Genomic DNA, 15552 nt, shown 5'->3' on the forward strand with positions numbered 1-15552 from the left:
TCCACACGCACACACTCCCCTCATGAACACATTCTCCTCTAGCCCGGAGCGGCTTTGCTTCCCTGCCTGCCTCAGCTGGCATTGGCGCGCCTAGACTTGGCTGTTTGAATTATAATTAATAAAGTTGAACTCTCTCTCTCTCTCTCTCTCTCTCTCTCTCTGCTTTTGGGTCCTTCATCCTCCCCCACTCCCCAGCCGTGACAATCTGGCAGTTGAAAAGGACATATTTACATGTTTATCACATTGAATTCAGGAACAAGCCCTCTACAATATGTACTGAAATGTCAACACACTTATATTGCATATTTGCCTGATTCATGATATAACATGTTTGTGGCTTACTTCCAGTCTTGTCTTATTTATTAGAAATTGGCTATATTCTTTATAATGGTAGTATTTATATGTGTCATACAAATATGGAAAAGAGAGAGAGAGAAAAAAAAAATACAATTGTAATTTAAAAGTCTAATTCAAATTGTACCCAGTACCTGGTATATATTCTATAACTGGTGGGTTGCAACCCACAGTGGGTTGCAGATCTTTTCTGATAGGGTTGTGGACAGCAAACTCCATCTCTGGATAAACTCCAATAAATTCAAATAATCAAATGCAAAAAAATAAAATAAATAATAATAATAATAATAATAATAATAATAATAATAATAATAATGCATTTTGTTTACATTCTTTATAAGAACATTCACACTGAGAATTTGGCTCCTTCTCATTTGATTTAAACAGGGCACCAGCCACAATGCATCTGGTTTGTGTCATTTCCTAATTCCATTCATATAATTTAAATAAATAGTATTATAAATTTTCCCCCCTCTATACAATCTCTATGAATTAAAGTGGCAAAAGGCCAAAAAAATTAGTTGGCTATCAATTAAGCAGAGTAAATTGCTTTGACATGAATTTAAACACTGTGGGTTAGGTGTGTGTAAACAAATCACTTAACAGCTGATCTTGTTTGTCAAGCTGTCATCAAACATGGAGTTGAATCAGCTGTGACGGCACACATTTGCAACACTTAAGGACTGTTGGTGGTCCTTGCGTGATGCCTTGAGAACTCCAGTACATCATACTACAAGAACTTCATTCTAATCTTTTCAGAATTTCTCATTGGAAATGCAGATATTTGGGGGGATTTTCAACAAAAGCATGTATTTTTTCAAAGAAAGAAAGAAAGAATGAAAAAGAAAAGAAAGCATATTTAGCTTAAAAAAATTAAGCCTCTCATCAGCATTAAGATTTGTTTGCATTGTGAGTAAAAATTTATGTATTAAAGTAATGAGAATCCCCATTGAGAATAATGGGAATGACAAAAAACCTCAAAAGTTAAATGTCTGGATGCATTTCAGTAATAAGAATGGACCTGCATGGTATGTTTCCGTGAGATTCACCAAGCTACATCAGTTACCTTAGAGGACTGCTTTCTTTGCATCTGCAGATTTTAGCTGGTATTGTTTTATGGATTACTGTTGATATGATGTGTCATGCTGTGTGGAAAATATCCAGATTAATAACACTGATTTATTTCAAGCAAGATCCAGGAAAATTCTTTGAAATTGCCCTCTTTTGACAACAAGATTTTGACCTGTATTTAATTGGCGTTCTGCTCTTTTTGCTACTGAAATTATTTTTCTATTACCTTTAAATTAGCAGAAAATCCCCAATGGCTTCTGCTTCTCACAGATGAATGTTGAAGAGTCATAATTTACCACTTATGAAACCATTGGTAATTATTTATTTTAAACACCCCTCTGAAATAAATCTTACATCAAGGTCCATATATTTAAATAATTCTGTATTAGCATAACATCAGGACCTACCTAAATATCTCAGTGATTAAGAAATGTATACTATTTCAAGAGTGATCTCACAGTGAAATCGGATAAAGTAGGTTGACTATTCTTTAGATAAAATCGGTCTGATCTTACCGGAATTCGAAACACTGCCCCCAGTGTTGTTGGGCATATATGAGCTCCATTTTCTGGGTGTATTGTCCACAGAGGGGCACAAAAAGCAAGTTGTGAAGCGAGTTGTTTTCAGTTGTACAGGCTGTGGAACAGTGAAGAGGAATGCATTTTTTATAAACTGCACTCCCCAACCCAAACCCCAAACCTAAACCTAACCAGCAATGGAGTAAAATTGTAATTTTAGAGGGAAAAATGCAAAGTCCAAATCCTGCTCGTCACTGATTATGCAAACACGATTACTTCCTGGTATCAATGCGGGATCTGAACCTGTGTCTACCATGTTGTTGATGCAACAGAAATTCCATCCATCATTTCAATTCAGAAAACAAGAAAAAGATTATGTAAATAAACCTCTTTTCACTTTTTTCAAATTTCAAATAACATCATGTTGTTCAATTTATCCATGCATAGCTAAAGAACTAGAGTCAGAGATGTGACATGCATAGGCTAATAAAGAAACCAGAGCATGACCCTAAACAACAGGCAGTGACCTCATGTATCTCTAACTGTGTCTCCTCTTTGTCTAGAAGTGTAAAGACAGCCAAAAGTCATCACCTTAAATTTATAACCAAATTAACAAACTCTTTAGTCCCTCTGGCCCTGTACAGATGGACGAGAGCGTCTGTTTTGAGAGAACTGTGTGTCTCAAATAGAAGCCAGAGAGCATGTCCTTTTATGGCCTTCCTCTTCGTATTTGGCACCATCCTGGGACACAAGGAGGTGGGCACACCTGGTAGGGTGAGGATAAAGTGCCCCCCGGTTGCATGGAGCCCTGTACCCAGAGCGTGTCTGACCCTGTGCTGTCTCTGTCCCTCTGTGTTGCATCGTAACCCTCATCATGGCCCCCAAGAAGAAGGAAGAACCCAAGCCAGTAGCTGCACCCAAACCCCCAGAGCCTGAACCCCCCAAGGAGCCAGAGTTTAACCCAGCTGAAGTCCAGGTACTACCTCTAAGACCAAAGAGCCTGTATGGTGTTTAGATCTATTGGAAGGGATAGGCTCTAAATATCGTAATCCTCATGCTCTGTTGATTTAAAGCATGTTGATTTCTGTTGAGTCTGATGCCACTGGAGAAACTTTTTTAAGTTCCACAAAGAACTTAAAGTTTTTTCTTTAGTTATTTAGTGCTTTTAAGAACCCAGGAACCAATATGTTGATTTGAAGAATCTTTAATGTAACATAAAGAAATTTTTGACTCATCAAATAACCATATCGTCAACTCAAGAACCCTGTACAGTGACAGATGACCATTAAAGAACTTTCATTTTGAAGAATGCATGTCTGGGTGCCCAGAGAGCCCAATGAGGTGCTTGTAAAAATAATTTTGAAATTAGCATCTTCTATTGAAAGTTGTTAAATATGTTCCTCTGACCTAATCAAAACCTAGTAGGCAATATTATTGAAGCTTCAAACCTCAATTCAGTTGTAGTGATGTTGTATTTGTTTCAGGTCAATGACCCCAGCAAAAACACATTGCAGAAAACAAAAAAGAAAAAGAAAAAAAAAAATACATCTAAATAGACAGGAGAGCACCTGTATAGTGTGTATTCCAGTCAGAGAATCTTAACATGTGAAAATTAATTGCATTTATTCATGTTTTATATATGGGGTCTCTGAGACCCCAAACAGAAGTACAATTTTTCATGGATGACAGTGGAAGAATGTTATCAAGTTTATCAAGATTTAGAAAAGACATGAAGTATCAACTTGATACTTCAATATTAATTATGTATTTGAACTATAAAACTGCCCTTTGGATCCCTCTGGACCCAAACAGAACATGGGGTTCAATGAAACTATAGTGTTTATTTTTGGTTAGCAAAAGACTTATTTTGCTTCTGTTTTTCCCATTAATATGGTGAAAAACAAAGAGAAAGAGATGACTTAGTTGTTCTAGCGTTCCTGCTGCTCACGACTGAAGAGTTCATGGTGCTCTTTCACGATACTCTGCATCTGAGCATTGTTCCTTTAAGATTAGAAAGGACAAAAGTTTTCCTGTTATCTTGACATCATCCTCTATTGAATTTCCTGAGGACAAATGTGACCTTCTCACAAAGATAACTGTTATGCTCTTGTTGCTGTCTTTGATGTCCACATGCTATTTTTGAGCAACAACAGAGCTGCCATGTGATGTAGATTGTGCAGTGCATCCAGGGACAACCTGCTGTTGAACAATGACTGTCAATTCCATTGGCAGATCCAACGGCTGTGGATTTAGAACAAATGATATCACCAACAGTTGGTTGAATGCATTTGGATTTGGCAGTGCGTTGTGTATATATTTGTTTAATCTGCAGAGCTCATAATTAATTTGAGAAGCCATTTGCCCTAAACAAAACAAGTGTCAGTGTTCACTTTGATATTGTCTGGGGATTTATTAGGCCCACTTTGAAATGATTTTGCAACTAAAAAATTCACACATTTGGACATGCAAAAACATATAAATACAGTATATCATCATTAATACTCAACGACATATCCCTTTCCCATTTCAATTTGTGCAGATAAAGTAATATTTTGTTTTCCCAGTGAAAAATTGAGTACACTACTCAAGTTTCAGAAGAGCCAACAGAACAAAAGTTATTTTATTGGTCACCGTTGCCACCCCACACCTCATTTCCATGGTCTGGAATTTTGGGGTTAGGGAAAGCCATTATATATTCCAACCCATTGTGGTTTAGGCCGCACACAATGTGATTTTGATTATTCTGTTCCAGAGTGGACCACCCAATCTGTCGTCTGAATTCTGCCTTCATACATTCACAGTTTTGAATATATACATAGATTTTGACTGAAGACGTAAAGCATTCTCATGCCACTAGAAATTATGCAAAAGTGTGAAACAGAATTTAAAATGGTTGGGCTGAATTGGTGTTAGCCTCGCCACACAAAGAAATGGGGTTTGATTCCCAGGGAACACGTAGGCTACTGAAAAAATGCACATTATATTTTGAATGCAAAAATGAATTATTGTAAATAATTGTTATAATTATAAATTGTAAATGGGCTTTGATTACTGAAATCTGATGATTAGCATTTAGCACTATTGTGTTTTGAATCCCATGTCATTGTTTAGCCAGTGTGTTTACATGCACATCAATATGCTGATAACTACTAACTACCCAATTGTCTCCGATGATGCATGTTTGCATGCGACTTGAAGTCATCATTCTTTGCTTTTGACGTCAAAACATGCGCACAACACTTGCACACATTGCAGGGCCGGTATTAAGATGCGATCTTTAGGGGGTGGGGGGGGCAAGTAGTTGTCTCTTTATCGGACTGGGAGGGAGGTGTCAGATGCTTCTAGAAGGGCAGAAGGAACCCCCCGGCCTCCTTAGACATGGCCATGGCACATTGGATAATCTGGTAAGAACGTTGGTGTTGTGCCGAAATCTAAATCGCCCCTAACCCTAATCATAGTATAGGAAGTCATTGGTCCCTACCCCTAAACATAACCATACTAGGGAGTCATAAAGGTGTTTACATGCAACACAATATCGGGATTATGGGCAAGGATCTTTTTAGCAAAAATCTACTTGTGCCGAAAGGTTTTTGCTTAAACTGTTTATGACCTTACCCCAAAAAAAAAAACAAACAAAAAAAAAAAACATTTGAGGTGTTTACATGACCTTACACATTGTCATCTTATTTTGCATAATCTGTGTAAGATCGTGCAGGTAAATGAGCCTTTTAAGGTTACTTTTTTGGCTACGCATCTACAAACGTTCGCTTAAAAATGAAATACCTCTGTTCTTTTCATAAATCTCTTCTATTAAGATTGACATGACATAATACAAAGGCATATTGTATTTGAATGTATTGTAGTGGCACTATTTAAAACATTAGCTCTCAATACCTAATCCAGCCACAACTGTTTCCACAGTGGAGCTCATCTTTTGGCGCTTATCCATTTCCTAAGTAACTTGTCAGTGCCATATGTTAGCTCCATTCAATCACTGTCTAAGCTTGCTAACCCTGACCTATATAGTTTGCACTGAAATGACAAAAGAGATATCGGGTGTTCACCAGCAGGGCCACACGTGTCTTCTGGCCAAGGTCGCTCATACATTCTTCCGGACAATGAATCACTGGACAAAAGGCATTGAGCTTGTGTAACCCAATACGGGTGTGTGCAGACATTTGTCAATGGTGTGCACAAATAGCACTTGAACATTAATAATCACATTTCCAGTACGCAATTCTGTCGTGTGTCTTTCATGCTATTTGTTACATTTAAAGGTTTCATATTTGTTACTTGCAAATAGAACAGAAAAATATAAATAAAAAAATAACAAGATTGTTTGAGTTATTTTCATTATTATTATTTACTTATTTTTTGCAGATTGAATTCACCGCTGAGCAGCTTGAGGGTAAGTTCTCTGATTTTTGCATACATGTCAAAATCTTAAAATCTATTTCTTTAACTGAGAAGCTCATTTAGTATCTATTGCCCAAATGAGGCTAGTGTATTTAGATTTTCTGATTAATCAGATATTGCAATATTGTTAGGGTTTTTACTTTGCACCCTGTTATGTTTGGTAAAGACTGATAGAATAGAATGGAATAGAATAGACTAGAATTTTTACCACCACTCAACCAGCACAAGTGGAAATTGATTTATCATGATGGCTTAAACCCAGCGCCTATCAGGGAAGGGATCCAACTAACACTTTAAATGGCCGGCCCCTATGGCTTTGAATTCCACAGAGATGTGGATGTCACAGAGGGTTTAAGTCTGTTTGAGGGTGATAAACCCGGCTGACGTCTCATTGTCTTTTTCTCTTCAGATTTCAAGGATGCATTCCAGCTGTTTGACAGGACGCCAACCAATGAGATGAAAATTACTTACGCCCAGTGCGGTGATTTAATCAGGGCTTTGGGTCAGAACCCCACAAACGCTGAAGTCTTGCACGTCCTTGGCAAACCTAAAGCTGAAGGTGAGACCATGATTGCTTGAATTAGGTCTACCTCTCACCACAGCTGCCTTTCCAAACTTAAACTTTTCAGACTTTGGTTTGTAAATGTTACATTTTCTATTAGCATTGTATCAGTAGTGAGATCTTGTCAGACTGTACTGTCAAATGCAAAGAACCAATCTGTATAGCCTGATTATTGCACAGAAATGTGGTAAAGTCTCATATATACCTCGCTGTTGTGTTGTCAGATATGCATGTGAAGATGCTGGACTTTGACCAGTTCCTGCCCATGCATCAGCACATCTGCAAGGCCAAAGACCGCGGCACCTTTGAAGACTTTGTTGAGGGTCTGAGGGTGTTCGACAAGGAGGGTAATGGAACAGTGATGGGTGCTGAGCTTAGACACGTCCTCGCTACACTGGGTGAGCTTCAACAGTCATAATAATAATAATAATAATAATAATAATAATAATAGTAATAGTAATTATAATGAAAATATATCTGTTTTTGACATTTCATTTTCTTTTGTTTAAGAATGTCCCTGTGGTTGGTGGCAATCCCTTCAATGTACTTTTTCCGTCCTTATATTGGGGTTTCTACTATTATAAGTACTTGAAGCAGTTGGTTTGAAATGATGAAGTATTAATTTACTTTAATGGAATCATGGGATTTCAAACCACAGATTTTTTTTTCTTCTTTTTTTTTCAGTCATGTTTTGGATTGGATGTGTGATTCTTAATGTGAATCAGATGCATACTTGGACCTCAGAGAAATTTTCTGAACTTAACCAAGTGAAAGCATTATAGTTATAAATGGGAATTTATAATGCAATAATAATACTAGTGTTAATGTCATGATAGAATGTCAATAATTTATTTCTAATCTTACTATTTCAAATTTCAGATGGACATAATCCATCCATTAGCATCAGGACTCCAACGACATGATGATGATTTAAAGGAATAGTTCACACAAAAATTTAAATTCTCTCATTTACTCACCCTCATGCCCTCCCAGATGTGTTTGACTTTCTTTCTTCTGCAGAACACACATGGAGATTTTAGAAGAATATCTCAACTCTGTAGGTCCATACAATGCAAATGAATATAAGGCAATATAAAGGCAACATTAAAGTAATCCATACAACTCCAGTGGTTTAATCGATGTCTTCTGAAGCAATCCAGTTTTTTTGGGGTGAGAACAAAGCAAAAAATAAGTCCTTTTTTAATGTACATCTTGACATTGCAGTCTCTAGGCACGATCATGATTTCAAACTCAATTACACTTCCTAGTGCTTGACACATGCACAGAGCCCTAGATGGCTATAGGAAGAGTAGTCGAGCTTGAAATCATGATCGCCAAGGAGACTGCTGTCAAGATTTAGTGGTGGTGGTGTAGTGGACTAAAGCATTGAACTGGTAAGCGGAAGGTTGTTGGTTCAAGCCCTACAGCCACCACCACTGTGTCCTTGAGCAAGGCACTTAATTCCAGGTTGCTCCAGGGGGATTGTCCCTGTAATCAGGGCACTGTAAGTCGCTTTGGATAAAAGCGTCTGATAAATGTAAATAAATGTAAGATTTATAGTGAAAAAGGAGTTACATTTTGGTCTGTTCTCACCCAAAACTGATTGGATCACTTTAGAAGACATTGATCAAACCACTGGAGTTGTTTGGATTGATTTTATGATGCTTTTATGTGATATTTGGACCTTCAAAGTTCTGGTCACCATTCACTTGCATTGTATGGACCTACAGAGCTAAAATATTCTTCTATAAATCTTTGTGTGTGTTCTTCAGAAGAAAAAAAAATCATACAAATCTGGTATGGCATGAAAGTGAGTAAATGATGAACACTTTATAATCACACAACATGCATGGGAAGAGAACTTATCCTTGCCTTGAGATGAGGAGTGTTGTCTGCTGCATGTGTAATACTGAGTGAGAATGTGTGGTCGTTTCTTCTCTGTAGGTGAGAAGATGAAGGAAGATGAGGTGGAGCAGCTGATGGCTGGGCAGGAGGATGCAAACGGCTGTATAAACTACGAGGGTGAGTTGAATTGTTCAGTGTCAATCTATGCACGAGATATGTGATACTTTATAAATCAATATCTGCTATCAGTGGTTTGATAATATCACAGTTTAAGTACCAATCTAGTACATGCATGCACAACTGTTGCAGGAGCCATGAGAACAAGTTTTATATATATATACTCTCTAATCAGAATTTCACTGCTGTCTTTACCTCTAGATGGGAATGTTGATTGATTTATCACCATTGGTTTTTTTTTTCTTGAAACTCACAAGAATAGTGGACCTGTGTATCATTCCCCCATAAACTGAAAAAAAGAAGAACAAATCCTGGCCTTATATTTCCAAACCAGAAAACGAATATGGCAACACAAGGATTAGAATATTGATTTATATGTTTTCTTTTCTTTTTTCCCCACAGCTTTTGTAAAGCACATAATGGCTGGTTGAACAGGTAGGACAAACCACTTTTTTTCTTTATCTCTCTCTCTCTCTCTCTCTCTCTCTCTCTATATATATATATATATATATATATATTTGTTTTTTAGGAAGCATAAACTAAACACAATCATAAGATGTTAAAATCAAAAGTACACATTCAAATTATTTGTTCAAACTTTGGGAAAATTTGAAAAATCTCCCACTATGATGCACACAGAATATAAACAAATGTTGATATCTCATTTTTTTTTTTTTTTTTTATTAATTTACTTATTTACATATTTTCCCCTCTTCTTCAGATGAACAAGACACATCTAACGTGGATACAAAATGATGACAGTGTTATTACGCCAGTGTTCTTTTTTAACAAGAGCCCATGCAAGTGTTTCCTACCGTGGGTCTATTAGCAACATCTGCCTCCACTGTCTCCAACCGTCTCTTAAACGTTCCTTTTTTTTATGCCTCCTCGGTCTGTTATGCCCAAAATGACTCCATCATACATCATGCTTGTTCTTTTTGTGGATAAAAAAAAAAAATATATTAAATGTCACTCTTGATTTAAACAGCCTTCTCTCTCTCAGAATCATTTTCATTTCATGATTCCTGGAAAACATCATCACTTTAACATAATGAAATGTGTGCGTTTAAAGCAGTGATGTGGAGGAGCTAATGAAATGGGTGGCTTGCATATGTTTTCACTAAGATGTAGTCTGTGACGGCACATGCCTGTTAATAAGACGATGATGCCCAGGAGTGAGTAATGTGGTCACTGGCACCACAAGTCAAACTTTACCCATTAAAAGAAAAAGGGAACAAATTAAATTCTAGTACTGAGGTCCAGTTTTACAGTAATAGAATGCTGTAGATATTGCACACTTAAGCCACACTTAAAAAGACATGAACGTTAATGCATTAGATAACAAAGTATGATAGATGGACAGACAGATAGATAGTTAGTCATCATTCTTGGATATGAGTGAATGCAAACATTGCAGGTGTTGGTGGAGGTGTTTTACTGTCTGACAGGAGGCAGAAAAGATCTCCAGAACCTTCTCAGTGATCACTGACTGCGTTCAGCAAAATCACATTCCAACATAAATTTTTTTCCTCACCCTTTGGTCTCAGCACTGTTTTCAATCAGTGTTGTCCCCAGTGCAAGACCCGGTGGTGATATTCTCATTTTCTGTGGCAGTGGAGTTCACATCACCTCCCTGATTTGACAACTTTAAATGAACTAATCTCAGGTGAACTCAATCTCCCACAATCCTGCCGCTTGTGAAGTAATGGGGGGTGTTCCATTATCCTGCCCCTGCTGTTCAGGAGAGCTGTCTCACTCATACACTTTAAATTCATGCCATATGAACACTTGAAGTGAACAGTCTAAGTGAAGGAAGAGAAACAGGTGCAGGTTAATTTTCTATCAAAAATGTGAGATATACTTGCCATAGCAAGATTCGCTGCCAGGATGTTGGAGGATATTCCTGTGCAGAGATACTGTAAAGCAGTAGCCCCCTAGGGGCCCCCATGGTGCCTCCAATGCTATTTAGTTTACAGCCCCAAGTCAAATGAGCCCAGTCGCGTGTCTAACAAAATGTGATTTAAAATGGTGAAAAACTTGGTGACCAGTTACAGGACCTAATATATACACCTTATCTTACACATTCATATAAATGTTAACTTAAAATCCTATATGCTGAAAACACACACACACACACACACACACACACACACACACACACACACACACACACACTTTAACAGCAGTTAAACAGCAGTTGTGTGCCATCAACTTCATTTAAATATACTGTATGCCTGTATGACTGAATGCATGTTCCTGCATTCTCCAAATGAGCCACTAGATGGCAGAAATGCATCATATTTAAACAAACTTCAGATTCGAAAAGGTAAGTGAAAAGTATGGATTTTGATAAATATTAAATTAGCTTATAAGGTCTTTGACAGTTACTAATTACAATAATATATATATATATATATATATATATATATATATATATATAAAAATTTGTTTTAATGATTTCAACATAAGTGCATTTAAACTTCTGACTTCAACTGTATATATATATATATATATATATATATATATATATATATATATATATATATATATATATACAGTTGAAGTCAGAAGTTTAAATGCACTTATGTTGAAATCATTAAAACAAATTTTTTAACCACTCCACAGATTTCATATTAGCAAACTATAGTTTTGGCAAGTCATTTATGACATCTACTTTGTGCATGACACGAGTAGTTTTCCAAAAATTGTTTACAGACAGATTGTTTAACTTTTAATGAACTAAATGACAATTCCAGTGGGTCATAAATTTACATACACTAAGTTAACTGTGCCTTTAAGCAGCTTGGAAAATTCTAGAAAATGATGTCAAGGCTTTAGGCAATTAGCCAATCAGCTTCTGATAGGCTAATTGGAGTCAATTGGAGGTATACCTGTGGATATATTTTAAGGCCTACCTTCAAACTCAGTGCCTCTTTGCTTTCTTTTGCTTGATAAAATCAAAAGAAATCAGCCAAGACCTCCAAAAAAATAAAAAAAAATAAAACAATTGTGGACCTCTACAAGCCTGGTTCATCCTTGGGAGCAATTTCCAAACACCTGAAGGTACCACGTTCATCTGTACAAACAATAGTACGCAAGTTTAATTACCATGGGACCATGCAGCTATCATACCGCTCAGAAAGGAGATGTATTCTGTCTTCTAGAGATGAACGTAGTTTGGTGCGAAAAGTGCAAATCAATCCCAGAACAACAGCAAAGGACCTTGTGAAGATGCTGGAGGAAACAGATAGACAAGTATCTATATCCACAGTAAAACAAGTCCTATATCGACATAACCTGAAAGGCTGCTCAGCTCAGAAGAAGCCACTTAAGAAGCCACTGCTCCAAAACCACCATAAAAAAGTCAGACTACAGTTTGCAAGTGCACATGGGAACAAAGATTTAACTTTTTGGAGAAATGTCCTCTGGTCTGATGAAACAAAAATTGGCCATAATGACCATACTTATGTTTGGAGGAAAAAGGGTGAGGCTTACAAGCCGAAGAACACCATCCCAACCGTGAAGCATGGGGGTGGCAGCATCATGTTGTGGGGGTGCTTTGTTGCAGGAGGGTCTGGTGCACTTCACAAAATAGTTACTCAACAAAATTAAATTATCTGATTACAGTTACAGACATGAATAAAATTAAATTACTTGGATTATTAATTAAGCAGAATGCATTTTAAAATGTGTTATGCTCCTATGTTGGTGCTTTTATGTATGTTGCTGTGTCAGCTAATGAGCATGCACTCTAACAAACCACCATGGCATAGAGGACACATATCGAGGTGACAGCAGATGAGTGAGTGGCATTACTATGGACGCAGCGGAATGTAGTTGTTTATTCAAATTGAAAACGAAAGTGAAACGTTTCAAGTTTTCATGCGCTCACAATCAATCTCAGCATGCTCTGTGACAGAGTGACCCCAGCCCTGGCTGAGGGCAATAAATCCTCCTCAAATCTCCGTGCTCTGCCTCATCCTTGCGCGTCTGCCTTGGGTGTCCCTCTGCAGCTGCCACGGGAGGAGAGGGGTTCAGTTTCGTGTGTATATGGAAAACAACGCTTGTTCTCGTCTGACAGAGGTAGCCTATATATCGCTCACGAGGTGGAAACATTTGCAGAACAGCGTCTTGAAAAAGACGTCGCTAAGCAAACAGCTTTTTAAAACAAAGTGATAAAGGATACTCAATTCATCCAAGCACAAGAAGGGAGGTAGAAATAATCCACTCGCTGTAAAGTTGTGTAAACACACACATGCTGCACATGTACACATACAAACAGACATACATGCACACAGACATGCATGATACAACACACACACACAAAAACCTGTATATGCACACTGAAAAGAAACAACAAACATTCAAATACACAATGGTTTTACTATCAAAGCTGTCTGCAAATGGGTTTTCAGAAATATTTTCAGTTCATTAGTATTCTTTTTACACCAACACAAACACAGGTAAACAAGCTTACTGTACACATTCATGCCACACACAGCTAAGAAGGTTGTAGATATCGGACACACACACACACACACACACACACACACACCAGAAGATACTTCTATAGCATATTTGAGATAAGAAAGTTAAGTTGCATTTTAAGAAATGCATTGGATCTCTTTTAAGTTGCTGTCTTTGTCATACTGATGTAATTTGGTTAATATTTCAGTCAATATTAAAGTACTAAGGAGCTATTAGTGTAAACATTTGTTTGTTTTTTCGCAGGTTTGATTGGTTTTAGAAAGTAACTTCAAAGTAAAGTAATTATTAATCTAATTACTTTCCAGATGAAGTAATGAGTAAAGTACTCTAATTTCAATTTTACAAAAGTAATTTTTAATCAGTAGTGGATTACTTTTTTTGAAAGTAACTTACCCAACACTGGTGAGAAGCTTGTGGAAGGCTACCCAAAATGTTTGACCCAAGTTAAACAATTTAAAGGCAATGCTATCAAATACTAACACAGTGTATGTAAACTTCTGACCCACTGTGAATGTAATGAAAGAAATAAAAGCTGAAATAAATCATTCTCTCTACAATTATTCTGACATTTCACATTCTTAAAATAAAGTAGCGAACCTAACAGACCTAAGACAAGGAATGTTTTCTACGATTAAATGTCAGGAATTGTGAAAAACTGAGTTTAAATGTATTTGGCTGTATATATCTATATCTATCTATCTATCTATTTATATCTATATCTATATATCTATATATCTATATATATATATATATATATATATATATATATATATATTTATGCGGGTTGGCGCTGTTTTGGTGGCACAAGGGGGACCTACACAATATTAGGCAGGTGGTTTTAATGTTGTGGCTGATCGGTATATATATATATATATATATATATATATATATATATATATATATATATATATATATATATATATATATATCTGTAGTATTCATAACCTTGAATTGATTTTAACATCTATTTACAAAGTATTGTCAACATGCTAGAAAATGTCACCAAAATAAATGAGACAATTGTGTGTTTACTGGATTATGCAAACATGTCACTCAACCCACAAACTTTCCTCACAGTTATATCAATTATAAACAAGTTAAAATAAAACAAGAACCAGTGATACAAAAGTGGCTCAGATAAGAGAGATGTTTGCATCCTATGTATTGTAGTTAAGAAATAGGTTTGATTCCTGATGTTATTACAGTAACATCAGTATCACAGCATAGCTTTTGTGTTAGATCTCAGGCGGGTCCTCTGCGATCAAGACAGAGCATTGACATTTCACTCAAAATCACCACACCTGATCAGAGGAAGATGTGTGTTTGTATATTATTAATGACACATCCTTAACTCAACATGACTTATGTGGGGGATACAATCCATAAACACTAAATAACAATTACAGAATTGGAGTGATGTGGTGAATATCAAAATACATTGATTGTCTTTACCAGTGATATTTCATGTTTTAATATTACATGTGTCAGATTATGTAACAAAATTATTTATTAGACATTTCAACATGATTCTGCGTTGTGAGTTGTCATGTTAAAGTGAATTATGGCACAATGATAACAGTTAAGTTCTCAATGAAGAGCAAATTAGAATTTAGGCATTTTAACATTGCTTTGACATGAAATCTTTCTTCCATTACATAAAGAGAACTGCAAAAACTCTACAAATCACTGATGTGATTTGATTAGACAGAAGATCGTCTTTCTTGAAGAGGTGCACAAACACTTCATATGATTTGCCAGTTCAAAACTCGACACAACGATGCTGGAGTGTCAGGCGTTGCTGGTTGTGTACGAAGGTTTTTTTTTAGCATGTTACTATGTGCTTGATAGGGTGTTCTGTGTGCAGTGTCATAACTAGGATCTTATGGGCCCTAGTGCAAAGCCCCCCTGCTCCGCCCGCCCCCCTTGTCACGGACCCCCCTTTACTCCCGGGCCACTACACTGCCTGTAGTTAAGATACTGGTGTTGGGTAAGTTATTCAGAAAAGTAATCCATTACAAATTACAAATCATCTTAAAAAATGTAATCAGATACCTAACTGATTATTTCATAGAAAGTAATCACATTACTAATTACATTACTTTTAAGCAATTTTCTAAAAAC

The 15552-nt window shown here is 36.6% G+C and overlaps 1 protein-coding gene across 1 annotated transcript; it reads left to right on the plus strand.

Moving 5' to 3' along the window:
• The first annotated feature begins 2748 nt into the window (after positions 1-2748).
• On the plus strand, positions 2749-9932 carry myl13 (myosin, light chain 13). Its single transcript, XM_051698063.1, has 7 exons — positions 2749-2919; positions 6324-6351; positions 6769-6918; positions 7146-7319; positions 8866-8943; positions 9346-9378; positions 9665-9932. The coding sequence occupies exons 1-6, from the start codon at positions 2818-2820 to the stop codon at positions 9372-9374; spliced, it is 561 nt and encodes a 186-aa protein (XP_051554023.1). The 5' UTR covers positions 2749-2817; the 3' UTR covers positions 9375-9378; positions 9665-9932.
• The last annotated feature ends 5620 nt before the right edge of the window (positions 9933-15552 follow it).

This window comes from Myxocyprinus asiaticus, chromosome 5 (assembly GCF_019703515.2).
Source record: "Myxocyprinus asiaticus isolate MX2 ecotype Aquarium Trade chromosome 5, UBuf_Myxa_2, whole genome shotgun sequence".
NCBI classification, from domain to species: domain Eukaryota; kingdom Metazoa; phylum Chordata; class Actinopteri; order Cypriniformes; family Catostomidae; genus Myxocyprinus; species Myxocyprinus asiaticus.